Consider the following 23,493-nt stretch of genomic DNA (forward strand, 5'->3'; position numbering starts at 1 on the left):
ACAATTGGCACTACGTTAAGACAGACGAAAATCCTGCTGATCTCTTATCCCGTGGTTTGACTCCGACAGAAATAATGAACTCCAAGCTATGGTTTCATGGACCTGATTGGCTCACTAAACTTGAAACCTTTTGGGCTCCTCATGACATCAAGATCAAACAGCTTAATCTAACTGACATTCCCGAATTAATCATCAAACATCAAGTATTTCACATTGAGCAAGTAGTACATTTCGACATTTCCAAATATTCGTCATTGTCTAAATTAAAAAGAGTACTTGGTTACATTTTTCGATTTAAAAACAATTCTTCTAAGTCCAAGGAATTTCGGCAATACGGTCCTTTAACAACTCAGGAATTGTCATGTGCTTTTTTTCACCTTATCAAAATTGTACAAATTGAGTGTTTTTCTGAAGAATATTCATCTTTAAGCAACAATTTGACTGTCAGCAAACGAAGCAGATTACTTTCTCTTAGTCCTTTTTTTGATAAGGAAAATGATCTGATAAGGGTAGGAGGACGCTTACGACACTCTACATACGATTTTCAGAAAAAGTTTCCAATCATCCTACCACCCAAACATCACCTTACTCAATTAATTGTACAACAGGAACATTCACGCTTGATGCATGCTGGTCCTCAGGCGCTTTTAGCTTCCATCAGAGAAAGATTTTGGCCTCTTTCTGGACGAATGTTAGTTCGAAGGGTGGTTCATAATTGTGCCAAATGTTTTCGAGCAAACCCTATCCTACAACAGCACAAAATGGGTGACCTTCCTTCTTCTCGAGTCATGCCATGTCGACCTTTTTTAATAGCCGGTGTGGATTACGCTGGACCTTTTTTATTGCGAGATAGGAAAACCCGAAAATATCAAACCACAAAGGCTTATATTGCGCTTTTTGTGTGTTTTACTACCAAGGCAGTTCACATTGAAATTGTCAGCGAACTCACCACTGAATGTTTCTTAGCGGCTTTGCGGCGTTTTATGTCCAGACGTGGCAAGTGTTCAGAGATATTTTCTGACAACGGAACCACTTTTGTAGGCGCAGATAATGAAATTAAACGCTTTATTTCAAGAAATGACAAGACTATCTCTGAAAACCTCTCTAACGACGGCATAAAATGGAATTTCATAGTACCACGCGCTCCTCACTTTGGCGGGCTCTGGGAGTCAGGCGTCAAATCAGTGAAATTTCACCTTAAACGTGTAATCGGTAATGCCGCACTTACTTTTGAAGATTTTTATACTGTGCTTTGCCAAGTCGAGGCTTGTCTTAACTCCAGACCACTTTATCCACTCTCATCTGACCCTAACGATCCCACTCCTTTGACCCCTGGCCACATGTTGATTGGAGAACCTCTCACCACAATACCAGAACCCAACCTGCTTTTGGTCAAGGAGAACTACCTAAGTAGATTTCAGCGACTGCAACAATTACTGCAGCACTTTTGGGCCAGATGGACCAAGGAATATATTTCTCATCTTCAACAAAGAGTGAAGTGGAAGGAAAATCATCCACAACTGTTACATCCTGGTGCACTGGTGATAGTGAAAGAGGACGGCTTGCCACCTCTCAAGTGGAAACTAGGCAGAATTACTGAAATTCACCCAGGGAGCGACAACATAGTTCGGTCTGTTACTATTCGAACTTCAGGAAGTGACATCAAACGACCAGTGGTAAAAGTTTGTGTTTTACCTATGCCCAATCAGGACTGAGTGCGCGGCATACATTTTCTATTTTAATATTTGACCTCTTGAAACCCGTAGGTTTTCAAGGCCGGCGGCATATGTTGCGAACGAATCTGTTTTTTATAGCGCTAAATACGGAACGCTCCTGTGTGTGTCGTTTTTCATTTCGGAACGCGCTGCTCGCAAAAAGAGACATTGCGTTTTACCTAACCTAACTTGTTTTTGGGGTTACTATTGATCTTGCACGGCCAGTGTGGTCTAACTTACTTTTTCTTGTTATTTTATTTAAGCAATAAAGTTGTTTTAGATGTTATTCTACGTGAAATTCTTAAAATCTACACACCCGTACATAACAGACATGTTATGATGGATGTCGCCCATATGTTTCTACGGAAATGCATAAAAACAGGGAGTGATGAAATGAACTTTTCATAACTAGTGACATAAAGTGATACTTTATGTAACTAGTTACATAAAGTAAAACGTTTTGTCACTCTAATCAGTTTTGAAAAGTGTCACTTTATATGCCAAAATTAGAAAAAGGAAATTATTAAATTACAGTCACTTTACTAATAAATATTTTTAACTTTTTTCTTACATAGTAACTTGTGGTCTACGGTATTACCTCGGGAGGTTTCTTAATTAATGTCATGTGTCCGAAGAAATATCTATTTTTCCGAAAAATAGATATAACACTATTCAGCCTTAATTCGAGATTGAGCACTTTTTTGGATAAATCGATATTTCTTGAGTCACGGGATGGTAATTGGGAAACGGCCAAAAACGTCCCGAGATATTGACCTAACAAATACTTACTCTTATGTTAAAACAAAACCCAAAAAAAATTGACTACTTGAAAATTTCACTTTTTTTTAATGCGCTTTGTTTCCACTCCGTCCTGTTATAGTACAGTGGCGGTGCATTTAAGTCAGAGTTTTTTCCATCAACTTAAAGCCAATAAATTAAGCTCAATGATAGTGCAAACCGCATCAAAATCTGTCATTTCATTTAGAAATGGTAAGGTTTTAAAAATGACCCAAAAAAACCCAAAGATTGCAGTTTATTTTTAAGTATTTTTGAAAAGTCAGAATTCATACTTTGGCTTTTGATATATGTAATTGTGAAATGAGAATACCAAAAGGAAAAGAATCTGGGTGGTAAAGTATGAGATAATTTGAGGGTATCTTTAAATTTGGGTGCCGATCAAAAGTGGCTTAATTTATAGCCTGTGTGGTAGGTTTCGGTTACCTTTTTGTTTTAAAGCAATTTGGCTGTTATTAAATTATCGTACCCATCACAAATCAGTGGTGTTGCACGCCCTGTAATTTACCGAGTGTTCTCTGACAAAGTACTTTTTAAATCAAAACCTATTTTTACAAAAAACAATTATCTTCCAACAGACATAAAATTTCCCAATTAAATCCTTTTATATTTCCTTCGCAGACAGGTTATCAGGGGCTTTAATTGCCGGAGATGAGCTGAATTAGCGCACTTATTCTTCCATCGTCATTTTATTAGAATGGGTAATTACCTACCCATATACATATTTTTATGGATGGCCTTGACTCTTGCATTATATCGCCGACGATGCTTTTAAAAGCCCTCGGCGATTTTTTTCCACTGGAAAACCGGGTGCATTGCAAATCAATGCTTTGTTACAAAATGGATTAGTTCGACCGGTTCAAACCATTAACTGGTAGTTGAGCGCATAAGCCTGGCGCCATGTTTATAAGTATTCCTTCGAGATATTCAAACAAGTATGTATATATGCAACTGAAAAAGGATTCTCGGACAGTTTTACGTATATGGGGAAAGAGGCAAAAAACGACAGCCACTGTGCGCATCGCTAATATATTTAGTTTGTAAAATGTATGTGAAGATGAAAAAAGTGGATACATCCACCACACGTTTACTACATGATCACCATATTGATTTTTGATTTTTCATGTTTCAGGTGATCATATAAATGTCGAGTGACGTTAAGTCTGAAAAACTTGGCGGCCACTCGAACGACATTTTTGTGATGTTAATGATAAAGTAACATTTGACTCTGCTGGTAGTATTAAAAGCATCCAGCGGTTAATTTTTGAAAGTGTAAAAACACAAATATACTATAAATCATCAAGGTACAGGCGAATACCGAAATGCAATAAACCATATAAATAATATTTCTCTTTAGATCTCACAAAGATGTAGTGTAGAAATATTGAAACAGTACAAGGAGATAAACAAGAAATGTCACATCTTAAAGATTAATATGAATGACTCACTGTATGATGAGTTGTTGTGTAGAATATATGGAAGAGCTAAGAAGAGTTAAATGTATTTTTCTTCATCAACACCAGATTTCTTACCAGGCCCATGTACCCTACCCTCAATCTCAATTTGGCTTAGCTTTCTATTGATTATTGTAAATTCTTTAAGATTGTTCTTGTGAATTGTTTGGTGGTACTGAACTTTTTATGTGCATACTTTTTTAATTACTTTCAAACTTTGAAATGTTTTCCTAAAATATGTGCTTTCGTTAAACATCTCTGTTTTGCGATAAAACCTTATTTACCTAGCTGTTTACTGCTTTCTAGACTAAGAGACCTATTCACCAACATCACTGCTTTCCAACTTCAAGTTACACAAAAACCTTTTTTTTCTGAAATTTCCATTACAACCATACAAAAAAAACACCATTAAAACCAAACAAAAATACATATTTTATTGTAAAACATCAAAAGTTGTGATTATTTTACCAACTTACTAAATTATTGATGACTCAATAGGTTTTGCAAGGCCACCCAGCAACCAGTCCGGCGACATTCTAGATTAATATACTTTTAACACCCACTCTGGGGACACCTAATCGAAAAGCACTCTTTTATTCGATATATACAGGGTGATGACAGATGAACCTAATCTAAGCACATTGTGTTATTAACGATCAACGCCTGTTGGAATAAAACTATCCTAGCAGAACCATTAACCTTCGTAACACTGAGTGACTGAGACCCCCTTCAACTACTAACTGGGGTAATTTTGTACCCCATGTTATTTTTGTTTCTATCTTCGGAAAAAAAAGTGCAGACATGTTTTTTTACACAACTAATTTATTAAGATACATTTTTATTAACAAGAAAAACGTATGTATTTTAAACTACTGCAAAAAAACGTCAGTTTAAATTCAAAAGTCATGAGTTTAAAATATAACCTGTGGATTACTTTTCACACTGTGTACAAATGACTTTTTTCTTACTATGTTCCACACATACAAACTTTGCACACACCTCGCATTTATTTCGGGTCTTTCTGTCATTTTTTCTTGTGCAAATGTAACACCGACCAGACCATCTCTGCGCGATTGGATTTATTTGGCGGTCACATTCAGGAACCACAGTCAGCATGTGATCACGGATTGGTTGTTGTAATCTATCCTTATTTTTATATCTTCTAATTGTGTGATTCTTTACAAGTTCCTTTCCCAGACATAGCAGAAATGTACGCCTGGCATCCAAATAAGAATCTTTCCAATCGGGATATTTTATTTTCCATAAAATGAAAGAGTTTAGCGCTGCGGTATCAATAATATGTCCAAAAATCACCATAGGATTAAAGATTTTGTACGTTTTATTGGCTGTTTATACCAAACAGTGCCATCTTTACTAACAAAAGTAGGCATCGAACTAGAGTCTTCACTAGAATCCTCATTGTCGGTTTGATCAGCAACTTGTCCTTCAATCTCGTCGGGCTTCTAGTCAATTTTGTCCACATAGTCCTCTTCGTCGCTGAGTGACTCCTCAAATAGAGGTAAATCTTCCCCTAGATCGAGGTTTCCGTCGTGATACATTTGTATCTCCTGTTCCGTCAGTTTTGTTGTGCGGTTTGACAAGAATAAACAGGAAAAATCTCGCCGAAAGCAGTTTGCCGCTGACAAGTATAGACTGGCTCAACGCACTGACTGGGGTATTTTTGCACCCCAGGCTACAAAAACCGCTGTAAAAAAATAGTAGATTTTTTTTTCAAATATTCCTACCTGGCTTTATATAGCAAAATACCTCTCTTTAGCATACCTAAAGAAACTTTAATTTCCTGTATGACAAAAAGATAATATTACAGTATTTAGAAAAAAAAATTTAATTGGGGTACAGAATTACCCCAGTCAGTATTACGAAGGTTAATAAAAAAAAGTCTGAGCCCTCTTTTCAGCACTGGGTTCATTTAACTTCTCGCAAAGAATTATTTATATTGGTTAGAATGAATTTATTCAGGGAACGAGAAGATTATCGACCAGTAGATAACTTCATTTCATTAGCCCTAAGTCGTAGTCAATGCACAAAGACGACCTTCTCGAAAAAACGAGTTTAAGTAATCGCTTCACAATGGCTGTTGGCGATAAACGAGAAAACCGTCCGGATGGTGAAAAGACTTTTGAATGAGTCAATGAATTTAGATGTCCGTTGGTACTGACATCTAATTACCGGTAGAATAGCTTGTTAGGAACGAAAAACAATCGATAAGTGCTAGATCTGGAGTTGTGTCGATGATGTATTGCTAGGGTGGGCAGTTCGACTTGTTTTCAGGCATTTCAGTGGCTGTATAATTACGAACAGAAGCGGAATTACCATTGAATGTTGAAGGTTTTTTTCTTATGGTTTAGTAAAGCGACTGAGCTTTCTTGACTAAGTCGTCATTTTGTTATACCATTTTAGGTAGCAGTGGATTTTTACACTTTGTCATCAGGGTTTCTGACTTAATCCACCATTAAAATCCCAGAGAGTTTTGCTGAGAGAAAATAATAAACCGTTAACTTAAAAATGCTGTATTTGCCCAAAAGGTCAAAGATACTTGAGATATTTATTTAAAACCCACTAGGTATGCATCTTTAACGTGTTTGCCTTTGAATTTGATTTATTGTTAAGCAAACAAACCGATAGAGGAACAACGGACTTAAACGTTCTCATGGGCGAAAAGTGAAACTCTCCAGCTAATATTTGCTTTTGATTTTAGCGTTTCTTTGATCGTATCCTGTTCATTACAGACGATCCGAGGAGACAGTTGCACTAAATTACTTCAGTCGATATGTAAATGTATAAGTCACCTGTTGGTCTATTTTTTTGTTTAAGGCAAAACGTAGGTTTAAGGATATACTAATAATATAACACAACCAAGAAAGCAAACAAGCGCAAAAAAGCTTTTCACTTTTACCAATGCTGGCTTGAATGGAAGTAACATTTTCAATCGACCTTGTTTAAATGTTAAAACTGATCACATACCCACGTACCTTTCCAAATTGGTGGTGTTGAGGTGCGAGAGAAGTGGCAACACCGCGGACCGACAGAGCATCTACAAGTCTTATAAGGTGGACACGAGCCTCCCCTTTGCTCCGTATATTTCAGTTGAAATAAAGTGTAAATCAAAGAAATAAATACAGTCCATTATTATCAACGTTAACATTGGTCCATCGACCGGATTTTGGTGAAGTTTGGAGAAGAATAAACCAAAAACAGTGCCCATATTAGTGAAACTAAAGGCCACATCGACGAAGTTATTAACGCGGTGCAGTCGTGCACTTGACGCCACTTGAAGGAAAACGCAATTTCAAGAAATTTGCGCCACGGGTCAGACGGCAAGTAGAGTTTATTTATTATTTTGTAAAATATACCTTCGACTGTGTCATAAATGGCTAACATTACGGAATTGAAAGCCAAAAGGGGTGCTGTAAAATCCAAGCTAACTCGTTTGAGAACTTATTTACAGGAAAATGTTATAGGAAAAATTAATGTTCCTGATAGTGTATACAATCAGTTACAAGTTAGGTTGGAAAAAACAGAACCTCTTTTCGAAGAGTTTGAAACACTACAGTCAGATATAGAGTTGCTAGATGATTCCGACGCAGGCGAAAATGAAAGAACTTTGTTTGAAAATATATATTTTGAGTTGATTGGCGAGGTTAAGGCTATTTTAAAGGTTCGCTTTGAGAGTTTAATTGCAGTGGATCGGTTGAGTGCGGTTCATGCTGAATCAGTGGTTGGTTCAACGTCTAACGATCAGGTTCGCTCTATGGTAAAATTACCTCCAATATCAATACCAACCTTTGATGGTGATTACAATCATTGGTTAGAGTTTAAGGACATTTTTACAGCACTGGTTCATGATAATGAAACACTCACAAATATACAGAAGTTTTATTACCTTAGAGCTTCTTTAGTGAAGGAGGCTGCTCAAAGTATTAAGTCGTTGCAAGTATCCTCTGATAATTATGCTGTTGCCTGGCAAAGTTTGTCAGATCGTTTTGAAAACAAAAATATGATTATTCACAGTCACATTCGAGATATTTTTGAACATCCTAAGATTGTTAAAGAGTCACACGTTGAGTTAAGAAATTTATTTGACACATACACAAAACATTTGCGGGCTCTTAAAGCATTAGGAGAAGAAACTGAATCTTGGGATCGTTTAATTATATACATTATGTGTAATAAATTTGATGCAGTTACTAGACGCGATTGGGAAAGTTTTAAAATTACAGGCGACTTACCAACGATGAATGATATAAATACATTTTTAAAACAAAAATGCGATATTCTGGAAAAGTTGGAAAGCTGCAAACTTAATAAACCCTCAGGTGAAAGTCAAGTTAGCAAGAAAACTCGAGGCTACGGGTTTTCGGCTATTGAAAAAATGAAATGTTACTTCTGTCATGAAGAACATAGTGTATTTAATTGCAGTAAATTTTTGGGTTTGTCGGTAGCTGGGCGCATTTCCGAAGTAAAGAGATTAAAATTGTGCTCTATTTGCCTTAGAGACACACATCCATTTTGGAAATGCAAAATGAGAAAATGTTTCAAATGTCATAAGGCACACAGCACAGTTTTACATTTTGACCGAGAAATTCCTAACAATCAACCAAATGTGCCAACCGCTGGCGCTCAAGAAAACGTTATAGAATCACCCGAGAATTCGACCGCCGCCATTGCACGCGTTGGGACCGGGGCCGATCGAAATATAATCGAATCGCAATGCGACGTTGCGCGATTGGGCGGACCGTCCCAAGTTTTGTTATCGACTGCGATGGTTTTACTAATGGGAGATAATGGTAAAATAATAAAGGCACGCGCTTTACTGGACGGGGGTTCACAATCAAATTTTTTATCTGAAAGGTTATGCGACAGTTTAGGATTAATATCGACTCCAATTGAGCATATAGTAAAAGGCATTGGTCAAACAGTTACAAATGTAAATAAATTAGCAAGTTTAACTATTCAATCGTGTAATGGTGATTTTCAGCAAAAAATAAAATGTCTTGTTTTACCTAATATAATATGCAAATTACCAACTGTCAGTTTTAATAAACAGATAATTAAAATTCCAACTTGGATGAAATTGGCAGATCCTACATTTAACGAGGTAAGTGACATAGATTTACTGTTGGGTTCTGATATTGTTTGGAGAATTTTAATTCCTGGCTACGAGACATTAGGAAAACATTTGCCTGTATTAAAAAATACATTATTTGGTTGGGTGATTGCAGGAGAAGTAGGAATGTCTGGCAGTTCACAAATTTCACAAGTTAATTATTGCAATTTGGTGATAAATTCAGACGCACTAACAGATAATATTATTGTTAAGTTTTGGGAATTGGAAGAATTAAGTAAGACTAAAATATTACCTGAGAGTGAGAAAATTTGTGAAGATTATTTTACAAAGACTGTCAAAAGAGATGAGTCAGGAAGGTTTGTTGTTAAAATACCGTTTAAGCCCAATCTAAAAATGTTAGGGAGTTCCCAAGAAATTGCCAAGCGAAGATTTGAGCTGCTTGAACGAAAATTAATTAAAAACTCAGAACTTAGAGTAGAGTATAACGATTTTATGAGAGAATATTGCGAACTTAAACATATGTCAGAATGTGATGAAGAAAGTAGTGAAGGTTTTTTCCTACCACATCATGCGGTCTTGAAAACGACTAGTCTAATTACTAAGTGCAGGGTAGTCTTCGATTCTTCTTGCAAAACTGACACAGGATTATCCCTCAATGATGTCCAGTATGTAGGGCCGACCTTACAACAAGATATTTTTTCTATATTGACTAGATTTCGAACTCATTTATATGTCATGACAGCCGACATTTCAAAAATGTATCGGCAAATACTGGTGGATACAGATGAGCGAAAATATCAAAGGATATTTTGGCGTTTTTCAGAAACCGATGAACTTAAGATTTATGCTCTGAATACCGTGACTTACGGCAATGCTTCATCGCCTTATCTAGCAGTAAAATGTTTATTTTACTTGGCTGAAGAAGTAGAAAGCGAGCATCCATATACTAGTAAAATAATAAAAAGGGATTTTTATATGGATGATCTGCTTACAGGATCGAACAGTCAAGAAGAAATATTAGAACTCCAAAAAAGCGTAACTTCAGTTCTCAGATCAGCCGGGTTTTCGCTACGGAAATGGTTATGTAATGATGATGACATCTTGAAAAGGTTTGAGCTGGATGAAAGTTTAGATGTCAGCATGATACACATTGGCCAAGGAGAACAAAATAAAACTCTTGGAATATACTGGGATTCCAACAATGATTTAATCTGTTATAAAATCAATGTTCCTAATATGTTAAATGTTGAGTGTCTTAGTAAAAGAGCAATATTATCAATAATTTGTCAGATATTTGATCCTTTAGGGCTTTTAGGTCCTCTGATAATCAGGGCAAAGATAGTCATTCAAGATTTATGGAAACACAAGGTAGGTTGGGATGAGCAAATACCACAGCAAGTACTGGAGTCCTGGAGTGAGTTTCATCGAGATCTGGACAATATTGGTAGCATTAGGATCCCAAGACATGCCATGATAAATGGGTATGTTGCTTTTGAGATACATGGATTTTGCGACGCGTCAAACAAAGCTTATGGAGCTTGCGTGTATCTTCGTTGCCAGTTGCCCTCGATGGAGTGGGTTGCAAATTTATTATGTGGAAAGTCTAGGGTAGCTCCGTTGAAACAAATAAATATACCACGGCTAGAGTTATGCGGAGCTGTTCTGTTGAGTAATTTAGTAAAAAAGGTAGCCGAGTCGTTGGAAATAAAGCCCAGTAAGCAGTACCTTTGGACGGATTCAACAATTGTACTAGCGTGGATCAGAGGTACCCCAACCAGATGGAAAACTTTCGTAGCAAACAGGGTAAGTGAGATACAAACGTTGTCCAACGCCAATGACTGGGGACATGTGAATTCAGGCGACAATCCCGCTGACTTATTGTCAAGAGGTGCTTTAGCAACAGATTTAAGTCAGAGTAAGTTGTGGTGGTTTGGACCCAAATGGCTCAAGCTCAATTTTTCTGAATGGAATTTACCAACGGAAGTTTTGCCAGAAATTATACCAGAACAGTGCAATTCCCTGACTTGCACGTTATTAACAAAAGAAAACGATGTTATAACAGAGTTAACAAATAGATTTTCGTCTCTACCGAAAATTGTAAGAATCCTTGCGTACGTTTTAAGGTTTACTAAAAATATTAAAGAAAATCAGAGACAATTAGGAGCACTTTTACCTTTAGAAATTGACAAAGCTTTAAAATGTTTAATTATTGCCGTTCAAAAACAATGTTTTTCACTCGAATACGACCTTCTTTCTCGAAATAAACCCATTAATAAAAAAAGTAAATTGTTAACCTTATATCCATTCATTGATGATGGCTTAATTCGGGTAGGAGGAAGATTAAGGAACGCGAGTCAATCGTTTGACAAAAAACACCCGATAATTCTCCCTAGTAAACATCGGTTAACTAAATTAATAATAACGCAAGAACATGAACGACTATTACATTGCGGTGTCCAGACGCTTCTTTGCTCAATCAGAGAGCGTTTTTGGCCGATATCGGGACGAGGTGTTTGCAAAAATATTGTTCGCAATTGCGTGGTGTGCTTTAAGGCGAACCCAAAACCGTTAGAGTATTTGATGGGGGATTTACCTGCCTGTCGAGTAAACAGTTCACCACCGTTTGCAAATGTTGGTACTGATTACGGAGGTCCTTTCTATATCAAGGATAGAAAAACTCGGGGAGCAAAGATTACAAAGGCTTATATGTGCTTATTTGTCTGTATGTCCGTCAAGGCAGTTCATATAGAGCTCGTCACTGAACTAACCACTGAGGCTTTCATGGCTGCATTTAGACGATTTATTAGTCGCCGAGGTAGACCAGTAAATATTTATTCCGATAACGGGACCAACTATGTAGGCGCGAATAATGAAATTAAAGCTGTTTATGAATTTTTAAAACAAAAGTCTGAAATTATTGCCAATCAACTCTCAAACGAACTAATTCAATGGCATTTCATCCCAGCAAAATCGCCTAGCTTCGGAGGCATTTGGGAAGCCGGTATTAAAAGTTCAAAATCGCATATTAAACGTGTAATTGGTAATAAGACTTTAACGTTCGAGGAACTTGCGACCATTTTGACACAAATCGAGGGTATATTAAATTCGCGTCCATTATGTCCGATGACGTCTGACCCTGAAGATTGTTCAGCTTTAACTCCTGCGCATTTCCTGATTGGCAAATCCTTAACAGCTCTTCCAGAAAGAGATTTAACTCAAGTGCCAGAAAACCGTTTAAAACACTGGCAGAATCTCCAAGTAATGGGTCAACACTATTGGTCTAGGTGGCATAAAGAATATTTATGTGAACTACAGACCAGAGTCAAGTGGAAACAGAAGTTTTCAGATTTGCTCCAAATTGGATCGCTAGTGATTTTGAAAGAGGATCATGCACCACCCTGCAACTGGCCGCTAGGACGAGTAACCGAACTAATGCCTGGAGCGGACGGTGTGGTACGTGTTGTGAAAGTGCGCGTAAGAAATAACAACGTAACGAGAGGTGTAAACAAGCTTTGTGTTTTGCCAAATGATGATTGGACTCAGAAGACCGATCATAATTAAGATATTAAGGATATGTAAAAGGCCTGTTGGCTTGTTTTTTCGCTACTGTTAGGTTTATTTAAATGACAATAATGTAAGTTTTAAGGAAACAGTAGTACATAATATTAGATTAAGTTAGTTATAAGCAAGTTGTTCAAGTTTCTTGTAGCATTGGACTTAAAGCGTAAATTTATATATTAGTTGTTAGTTAAATAGTTTCGAAAGTACCGGAGTACTTCCAAGGCGGGCGGAATGTTGAGGTGCGAGAGAAGTGGCAACACCGCGGACCGACAGAGCATCTACAAGTCTTATAAGGTGGACACGAGCCTCCCCTTTGCTCCGTATATTTCAGTTGAAATAAAGTGTAAATCAAAGAAATAAATACAGTCCATTATTATCAACGTTAACAGGTGGCATTTATTAATACGACGGCAACAATAATTGTTTAACGGAACTTTAGCCCTGATGATATTTCCAGAGACTTAGTGAATCAGTCATTGGCTAACACTAATTAGCCGAACAAATAATGGGTACTTCGGTGTATAAATCGCAGATATTGTCGTCTTGACACAATTTTACTAATAATTTCAAGGCCGATATGAGATTTTTGTTTGAATAGTGCGTTAGTCTCAATAACACTAGGAACAAGAAGTGCTAAAAGAGTATGTTTATCTGTTAAAATGTCATGTGTTCGATTACTATTAAAAAGAAAAATGATATGCCAAGCAAGAGATTCTTAAGCTCTTCTTAATCTAATTGATGGTAGCTGGCATCGTAAATAATTGACAATTTGGCCAGTAGAGTGATTCCTACAAAGTAGGAATGCTGAAAAAAATATTGTTCGAAAAAAGATCAGACCTATTGCACCCAAGTCAAAAATTCTCAAAACTTGCTAAGAATCATTTTGAGAGCTAAATAGTAATTTTTGTGTAACTTTCAACTTTTTAAAGACCACAGGACAGCATTTTAAGATGGGAAAAGCACTAGAAGTCTTGTTTTTACAAACCAAAATATATGTTTTTGACCTATTAAACTAAAGAGTATTTTGGATTGTACAAATGAAGGTCTCCAATGGAGAGAGGAACCTCTAATGTTATGCTCATCACATGTTTCGGGCATATAAGTACCCATCTTCAGGAGCTAGAAGATTGTGTTAATATACTTAAAGAACTTACAGGTAATGAGAAAACCTACTTTAGAATAGATACGAGGAGGACCCATGTAATTTTTTTTTAAATTATTGCAATATGGTGGGCTATATTATGTTCATGCAATTAATGGTTTAATAGATTGCTTGCAATAATTAAACAGTTTTCACATTGGTTCTACTGTCTTTCCTTTGTAAAAAGACAGCCACCCAAAACATAAATATTCCAAAAAGCCTGGTAAATCATTTTGTAATTTATGTTTCATTGTTTCCAGTACCGCATCATCAATTTTTATATCCAAAGTGAATGCTCTGCATACCGATCTGCTTAAATTCTGATTTATGTGAATCTTTCTCAGGTTTCTTTATTTTACTTTTTAAATAAAATAAAATGTATCTGAAAAAGCAGTAAAACTATATGAAAAGCAGAAATCAGAGCAAATTAGTAGCTGAGCTAACCTTCCCTTTTCCATTTTTGCATTTTGATAAAGTCCGTCATCTCATATACTTGCAATTTTTTGAAAATGGTTTCTATACATAAAAGTATTTTACTTAATAAATAGTACCTAAAATTTGTAATGTTACTAAATGATAATTCAATAAGATATTTAAACATGAAACATTGCAAATATTTGAAATTGATGTCAATAAATATGAGTTTGAAGGCTTGTTAAATCCTAAATTGCATTTTTTAATGTGTTTTTCCAAGAAACTTAATTTAAAAGACATACTTAAATATCAAAGATCGAGGATATTTTTAAACTATGATCGAATAGCCACTCAGACGCATGCTCATTCAATTATTCAATAATCGACTAAAGGTTTATTAGAATATTATAAATAAACATTATTAGCACTGCCGAAACCGCTAATCGGTTTGCTATTACAAAAGTCACACCTACAACTGACCTTATTTCAATAAAAAAATTGTGTGCACTCGCCATTGCGTAAATTTCCATTGGCCGGCTAGAAACCGAATCTCTCATGGGCATATCATGTCAGTTTTGATACGGAAAAAAGTTGCGACTTTTTGCTTTTTGGAAATGCCGAAAGTGCATCGAATTTCAGCGAATTTACCGACCATATGTTGGTCAAAAACCGGGCGCCCCCGCTAAACAAGAGAGAAAGTGATTGTGTAAAGTGTTGTCGTAGTCGGAATGGAATTACAGTCGGACGTTGGTAAACTGCTCCAAGTTTACCTTCTTCATTTTTGTAATGGGACACGAATTGTATTGCTCAAGATGTGTCAAGACGCCTTCAGGTTTTTTCATCAAGGATGGCATGATTGAACATTAAAACTTCATTACCTTTTAGTGACGGAAAAAACTGTACAAAATCCAAAACGAGGAATTCCAAGTCTTCCAGTTAACCGATATGTAAAAAAGCGGCAATAAATACGATTATAATTGAGACATTAGATTCGCATTAAAGGCACGCTGATGCTTACAAACTGTCCGTTGATTGCTCATAACTGTAACAAATACATTTCGCAGTTTGTAAAAAGAAACGGGAGTCTAATGCACTTTAAATTATTCACGAATTTTTTGTTCCGTAACTCAGGCGAATAAACACCCGATCATCCGCAAAAATCCCAAAGATTTAGATGTGGCCAGGTTGCTTTGTTTTAAAACCAGACTGGGGTGAAGAGACTTAATTAATTTACAGTGAAAGTGTGTGTGTGCGTAAAAACGAGAGCAAACAGTTTCCTTTTCCTTTGTAGAAAGGCTTTATACATTCTTGATTCAACTATCAGTTACTGAATTCCAAAAGAACTGGGTGTTTTAAAACGAGTCTTTAAAGAAGTGCGATGTATTGTTTTTTGTTCGGCAATTATGCACAGGGTTACATTAATTATTTATACAGTTTTCAAGGTTTACCTAAACAAAACCCACATGCGTTTGTGTTCAACTACGTAACAAACATTTTAAAGTATGTCGCGTTTCGTCACAGATGGTTGCACCTCCCTGTATTTTCAAACCAACTAAAAAACCCTAAAAGTCGTACATCCTAAGTGGCATATCGCTTTAATTAACATTTCAATTACTAATGTGGGACACGTATCGTGATTAAATAACGATTTTTAATAAGATCTCCAACGGCACTAACACCAGATTCTTTTTCGAATTAGCCTCAAAGATGTGGATTTTTCGAGTTCAAGCATCGGACGTCGTATTAATTTATTACGGCCAGTATAACAGGAATTAATGCATCAATTAAGTGTGGATACTCACGTCCGACGTTAAAATTCTTTCTTAGATCTTCTTTAGATCAGACGTGTGCTCTACAGGGTGGATGTACACCTTATATGGAAACTATTCCATATTTACAAATTAGTGCATTTTTGCTTTCCTAGATTATTGATGGCTTTACTCAGTAGTACTGAAGAATCTGGGAAAAGTACACGTAAAATTACAAAAAAAGTTAATTCTTTTTAGAAAGTTTTAGCAATAGCTGTTAAAATGGTTGAACAATATTAGGACTGGCAAAAATGTGTGTAACAGAAAAAAACAATTTCTAATATGCCAATAATGTCCACTGATTCCTTGTAATGCCCAGTAATTCCTAATAACTCCCAATAACTAACCTAACCTAACAGTACCCACTAATTTTTTGAATTACCACGACTGGAGAATCTAAAAAAACTTTTTGAATTAAAAAAAAGTAAAAATAAGAAAATATGCGTGCAACGATTTAACCGGAAGTAGATATCAACTGCTGCTTAGTTTAAATGGGACACCTTGTATATTATTGCATTTTTGGATTCTATATCAAATTTATTAATGTCATACACTTTTCTGTATCCGTTTCTGAGATATTTACAGTTCTTGTAAGCTAAAATTGTATGTTATGTTAAATTTAATATTTTCAGTATCCAAAACAATAATTAACAATTTAATTTACGCATTTTTGTGTGTTACAAGGTTTGTTCTAAGAGTGGGTGAAGAAAAACGATAAAATATATTATACAGGATGGTCAAAGACGTCAGTTCTAAAAAAGACGTTTTCCAAATTAAACACTCCTTATTCTTATAACTTTGTCTGATTCTCTGTTCAAAATGAAGGTAAGTTCTAGTATTAGGTCACTTAATTCAAAAATGTATTCTTTAAATTGATACATTGAACCACCCTGTAACTGTCAAAATAATCGAGTTATTGAAGGTTAAAGTAGTATCTGTCAAATTCACTCAAACAACTCCTTTATTTGCAACACTTTGTATAGACTTTTATATGTCAATGGATAGAAAATATAATGGGCTTTCCAAAAATTTGACCGTTTGTGTTGATAGGATGCTTTGTTTTGCCGCCAGAGGGCTCCAAAGCTAACTAAACGTTTTTCTTGACTGTAACCACTCTAACTTTTTTAATCGGTCGGGATTTTTTTTAAATCGGTCAGGTACGGCCCTGATATTAGGCACAAACCTAGCACAGTGAGTGTCAAATTTAAAGCAGTAGCAAAACTATAGAAATAAAATCATTAAAGTCGATTTTCGCTTGCACTAAGTGACCAACATAACGCAAAACCCATTGGAATAGTGGTGGTGTTTCAGGCAAATTTGACCCTTACGAAAATTGTAATTTATAAAATCGTTTTTTCAAGAAATTTCTATGCATTACATCGTAGTAGACTTAGTAGCTTATGTAAACGTGTTTTCTTAATTTTCCAGCGTCAAATTAGCCCTAGCCAGTCAGAAAGTGTTTCAGGGGCATCCTGTCTGTAAACCGTAAATAACACGCGTATTTGTAACACTTAGTATATACTTTTATATGTCTATGGACAGCCAATGAAATGAGCTTTATATTGACGTAGAAAAGTCGGTTGGTTAGTGGTACCGTTAAGCCACTAGAGGGCGTCAACTTTGGCCAATTTTTTTCGTGTATCCTTTTGTTTAATATTCAAAAACCCACTTAATTGCACTATTTTTGCTAGAGTTTTATACGTCAATGGAGAGCCAATGGATTTTTTTCTACTTATTTCACTATCTTTAGTGTCAGATTAGTCTACTATAATTAATGTCCTGATGATGATCTGAAGTGTCGAAACACTTAATTATGTCCAATACCCGATGATATTTATTGGAAAAGCTGTACTTTTTATGGTTCGAAGCGGTTTAGCTATGTCAATAAATAATTCTTCTAATCCTTATTTAATATCTTGATATTGGGTTACATGAAAACAGTTTCTGTGAGAAATCTTGCTATACCTATACATTTAGGACTGGTTTGGAGACTATTTATTGTTAGGTGAGACTACTAGAAAGCTGTATACAATGTTTATATAAATTGTAACATATTTAAAAGATTTTTTTTTTATTGAAACAGAACTAAAAAAACACAAGAAATTGATTTGCTACTTAACTATTCAGAAAAGTAAAACTGCTTAATAAAATACGTTAAAAATATACTAAAAATGGAAACTATATCATTTATGATTCATTAGATTCTTATAATTTTGATCTTGACTCGACACTTATAAATTATGTAATTTCCAAATAAGGTTTCAATTAAGTTAATGCATGAAAAATTCGTATTCCACTGTAGTATCACCCAAAACCATTCAAGTATATTTTGTAGAGAACGTGAAATCAGAAATATTGAATGAAATATTTTTTTAGTTGTTGAAGAAGCAATTCAAATATCAAAGTTTTAGGTTGGTGGTTAGGTTTCGTAAGTTTACCTTACTTTCTGTATTTATTAATTAGTTTCAATAACAGCCTAATCTGAGTGTAAGTAAATATTAAAAAGTAAGAAAGTAAGTAAGAGATTTATTTGGCATAATAGCATTTTATAAAAACTATGAAAATATTTTAATGTTACTGAAACTTAAATACTTAAAAATTACAACTAATAAAATCCAAAAACTGATGCAATTACCTTAATTAATCAATATTTCTTTTTGGAAAATGGCAATCATAATTTTGTAAAAACTCTATTTGACGTAATTTTGAGAATATTTTAAAATACAATCTAAACCTTTGCCTTTGTTGTCTATTTTTAACCAATGATAATTAAAATGATAAATCCTCATACACATTTTCATCTTTTTAATATTTTCAGAAAAGAACAAACAAGAATTTGGAAAATATGTTCAATTTCAATCTTGTTTCTCTTCGATCGAGCTTTGAGTTTTTCTCGGTTTTGATTAACTAGATCTACATTATAAATACATGGTGAGCATTGTATTTATAATGTTGCATCGAGAATAGTTTATAAAGAGGAATTGAGATCACTGTCGAATCCACAAACACTAAATTACGATGTCCTCTCTAAATATGCTTTTGCTTGTTTAACAGTGTGCAAATCTTTTTTTTTTTTCTGGACATCTGCTTGTGTACTGTGTAGCAAGAAACCTCTTTGACCACCATAAACGAGCAAAATCATCTCTTTACGCCACCAATCTGAGTCAGTCAAAAGCAAAAATTGCTTTGCAAAAACTGTATCTAAACTTTACACTAGGAGAACTGGTACCATGACCAATTGCTTTGAAATTCTTGTTAACGCTCAAGTCTAGTATTCAAAACATAGCGGTTGTTGGCATCGCGCTGTTAAACGGCATATGGGCGATGTCCATTTAATTGCCGAATTTTTTTCGAGTATCCCAAGTCTATACGTCCATATAACCGATAAATTTTCGTTACAAGAAAAGCTTGTTAGTCGTTGGTTCGGATCGTTGAACGTAATAAATAATTATTTGAAAGTGGTTGATGTAGACCAGCTCTTTTAACATGATTCCCAGACAAATTCATGACGTGAATGGTCGGTATATAGGCTACTATTGTTGTGAAATCATTTTTCAAACTTTAAAAGGAGACTGAATATTAATATTGTTGCCACATCTGAATTGAACCGAGCAGATCCTTGAATGACCAGCTGATGCAGTTGTTGTACCGTGTTGTTCTGTATGCAAATGCTCGTTGCATAATTACTGTTTTGTGTCATTTAATTTATAGATATTTTAAACATTGCAAAAAATAAGTTGGTCGTAAAATCTAAATTAGCAACGAGATCTGCATGTTCTACCACAATATAAGATCTTTTTCCTAGTGGAACCATAAAGGACTTGACAACACAGACCGATTCTATCAGATGCTGGAGGTTAGTCGAATATTACATAAGCGTCGTGAGTAATATCTTTTTAATGCTTACCGTGTATGGTCAGCAAGGAGAGCGTGGAATATTTTAAGGGAATATTGATAGTGGGTGGCGGAATTACCATAGTACTACCTCAAGAGGTTACCGCTCGTATAATAGAGTTCCATGCATTTCATTTATTAAGATATAGTACAATGCTAATTTTCAAATTTAAACTATAGATTAAAGTTAAACTTATAGCACTGACCCTAAACTAATTTTTAGAGGTCCAAACAGCGTCCTTGCTGTTTTGTTTTTTTTTCTAATTTAACGACTTGACTTTCAACTTTTTCATTATTATTAAAATTGCTTTTAGCGCAACCAGTATAACGAACATAGTTTTATGGACGGTTTTGTGCTAGAGGATAATAGGGACAAGATTGTAAATTAGCATTGTCTGAATTATTTACGTATGCAGATTTACATAACAAAGAAATTAAACGCAGTTAACGTAATTGTAGCGTTAGTAAGTCAGTTTGACGGGCGTTTAATTTCACTTTTCTTACAGACAGAAAGCGTTTTATGAGGGTTGAAATTAGAGTCAGTGGTCTATTTGCATTTAGATTAAGTTTTGGACTTTTATGAATCTTGAAGAGACAAAAAGTGTGGAATTTGCATAAAGAAAAAAAGTGTACACACACACAAAAAATGTTTTTTCAGGTTTATAATTTGCAAAAATTGTGGAAATATATTTTCCAATGGTGCTAATAGTCTCGAGAAGTATAAAATGGACCTTTTTTGCACTTGGGAAAGCACATTTAGGGTTGAAGTAAACAAAATGGATTTTTGTTAATATTAATATTAAAACTACTTCATTGTTGGTATTAAGAATATTTCTTTAAGCATTTTGATGTTTTTTTAACCAAATTAGTTCTTTTTTTCTTTTGAACCTAATTTCTGAAACCTTACTTAAAGTTTTAACGACCAATTTAAAGCTTTCACATCTACAAACTTAATTTGTCACCCTCATAATTTTACATATTCAATAAAACTGAGAAACTTACCCTGGAAAAGTTTGATGTTAATTGGTGGTATTTTTAGTCATGTCTTTCTATTTTCAATTATATTTAAAGCTTCCTTACCCAGTTTAGGTACTCTTTACCAAAGTACCTCAAAATTTGATAAAATAGCGCAGTATATGATACTAGTTGCTGTCTTTAGTTATTTTCTTTTTTAAACCCAATACTTTTCAATTTGTGGCCAATATTTAAACCATTAGCAGATTCACCAATGCAGCTGTGAAAGTTATTTAAAGCTTTGTCGACTAACTCAAAGCCTCCACATCTACGCAGTTTCTATGCAAACTCAGTTTTATAGAATACATAAAAAAATTCTAAAAAAATTATTAGTTTTTAAATACTACCAAGTTCTCAGAGTAGCTTAACACAGTTTGATGTTACTTAGTGTAGATTCTTGATTAATTCTTTCTCTTTTCAAAATCTAAAACCACATTCACAGCTTCTTGTTCCTGTTTAGGTATTCTTGAATTTACCAAGACAGGTCAAACATTAGAAAAGTTTAAGTAAGAACTGAAAAATATGTCAGCAGAGAGGTATCAAATATTTTTCAATTAAAAACACGTAAAAATAAAGGAAAAAGTTCTATGGAATTTAATTTCCTCGCAATTTTGGTCTAAATTGTCATTCAAAAAAGATGTCTCTAAAAAACTGCTTATAAACGACAGTATAAGCTTCAACTGATCGTAACTCCTTTGCATGAAGAACAAACAAAAAAGCATAAAGTAACAAAGAAAATGATTCACAAAATTTACTAACGGAAAAAAAGCAATTTTTCTCTAGATTTCTAAGGAATTGCCCATAATTTACAGATAAAACTCAATCAACGTCATTCTATCGCTATGTTGTTTTTTCTGGCTTATTTCTATATTCTGATGTTTTTCTAGCACACCCTTGACTGTCGTAAACCTTTTCTATGAGAAATTATTTGGCTTTGCCTTAAAACTCGATTTCAACTTCAGATTATTTGATCATCAATAAAAGTGTTGCTTCTCTAACTACTCGTCGAACTCTCTTAGAACTCTACGAGCACTTCAAATAATGCTTACAAAAAAGGTTTCAACTTTGAACTTTTTTTGATAATTGGAATATAATCAAGTCAAAAGATACGATACACTCTTGATGATGAATTTATCGCTAATACAGCCGTTTTAGAGACCAGTATCACCACTTGATACTAATTTATTCATAATCAGGATTAACGTTATAATTACGTATGTGAGAACTATCATGAGTCCACTAAACGCGAGGATTTTTTCATCTAACCACATTAACTGTATAGAAACGTTGAATATTTTGCACGTCCCTGAAAGCCAATTTGGTTGGTAAACACTTAAGTAACGCGAAATCTTGCAATCATTCGGGTGTAATTCCGAAGAAGTGCTGTCAAATCAACATTTCTGTGCGATTTGTAAACGATTTCTCTTGTTTTGCGTTTTATCAAGTTTTTACTTTTAAATTTCAGTAACGTTAAATTCGCATAATTTTGTCGTAAAAAAACACCAACCTTCAAATGTGGTGATGTCAATATTTTACGCACTAACAATCAAAAATTATTGTCAAGCAAGAAAAAAATAATCGTTATGTTAAAATAGTTTTGCAATCAAGTGTGTCATCGCATACTGATGTCTCCCAGTCTTAGATAATAGTTATATTTGCGTGTAAACAAGTGCCGTGAAGGCTGCCTAATCGATTCAATTTCACGTAATAAACTTGGTTTTGCCTTAAAATTACATTTCAGACTTTAGTCGCCAACTTTAGATTTAATAACATAGGTGTTGCTTGTCTAGTTGCTCATTGAACTCTCTTAGATTACAAAAAGCGGTTGTGTTAGTAACTTTGGAATTGCATGGGGAAACAGTACGAGGATTTGAGGGATAGTTTTGCCTGCAGACAAATCGCGAAAAAGTCCACAATCTCTTTAGATAGCAGGCACCGAGCGAGAACCAGTCTTGAAAGTCACAATATGTTTCAGGTTGCGAACGCACTGTGCAATAATTTGGGTCGCCAGATTTCTCTTGTCAGATGGCGGGGTCCTTTACGATCACTCAAACACTCACGAGTTAATCCATTTTTGTCACTCAAATTTTTAATACTCGCGAGTGATTTGTTAGATGGTCACTACTAGCAAAATAAGGGTTGAGGAAAAAGGTAAGATCATAGGGTGGGTTAGCTGTAGGCTGTAGACTTACCGGTCGCCATGGCAAATCTAGCCAGGGCTGTGTGAGCCCTATCACTCCACGTTCACGTTTAGGGCACTAGCTACTCACGATGAAGTCTTAAGTTAGACTAACTTGACTTAAGAGTAGCGAGCGAGCGTCTTAGCAGCGAATCGGCCATGAGAACCGCGGTCTGTGATTGGTCGATTCGGAGTAGCGGAGTCAGTCACTTGGAGATCGTCGTCGACGCCGCTGTTTTCTGTATTTTCTGCAACCGCGGCCGCCCCGATGGGATTCCGGGCCTTGGACCGTAACAACGTGCACCGGTCCTAGAAAGAATTCCTAGCGGCCGAAGGGAATTACATTTTTAATGAAGCTATTTCGTACTTTTCTGCCATCTATGGGAAAACGCTGATTTTTTATGCGGTGCGGTACTGCCATCCAACTTT

The 23,493-nt window shown here is 35.2% G+C and overlaps 1 protein-coding gene across 1 annotated transcript in view; it reads right to left on the reverse strand.

Annotated features, from left to right (window-relative positions):
- The window catches only part of dpy (fibrillin-like protein dumpy), a 160,720-nt gene extending 137,533 nt beyond the window's left edge, over window positions 1-23,187 (reverse strand). Inside the window, 1 exon segment of the mRNA XM_081978698.1 lies at window positions 23,078-23,187. Coding sequence (XP_081834824.1) covers window positions 23,078-23,087 — 10 coding nt within the window. The 5' untranslated portion in view covers window positions 23,088-23,187.
- Window positions 23,188-23,493: the final 306 nt, after the last annotated feature.

This window comes from Ips typographus, linkage group LG4 (assembly GCF_016097725.1).
Source record: "Ips typographus isolate SLU linkage group LG4, UJ_Ityp_2.0, whole genome shotgun sequence".
NCBI classification, from domain to species: domain Eukaryota; kingdom Metazoa; phylum Arthropoda; class Insecta; order Coleoptera; family Curculionidae; genus Ips; species Ips typographus.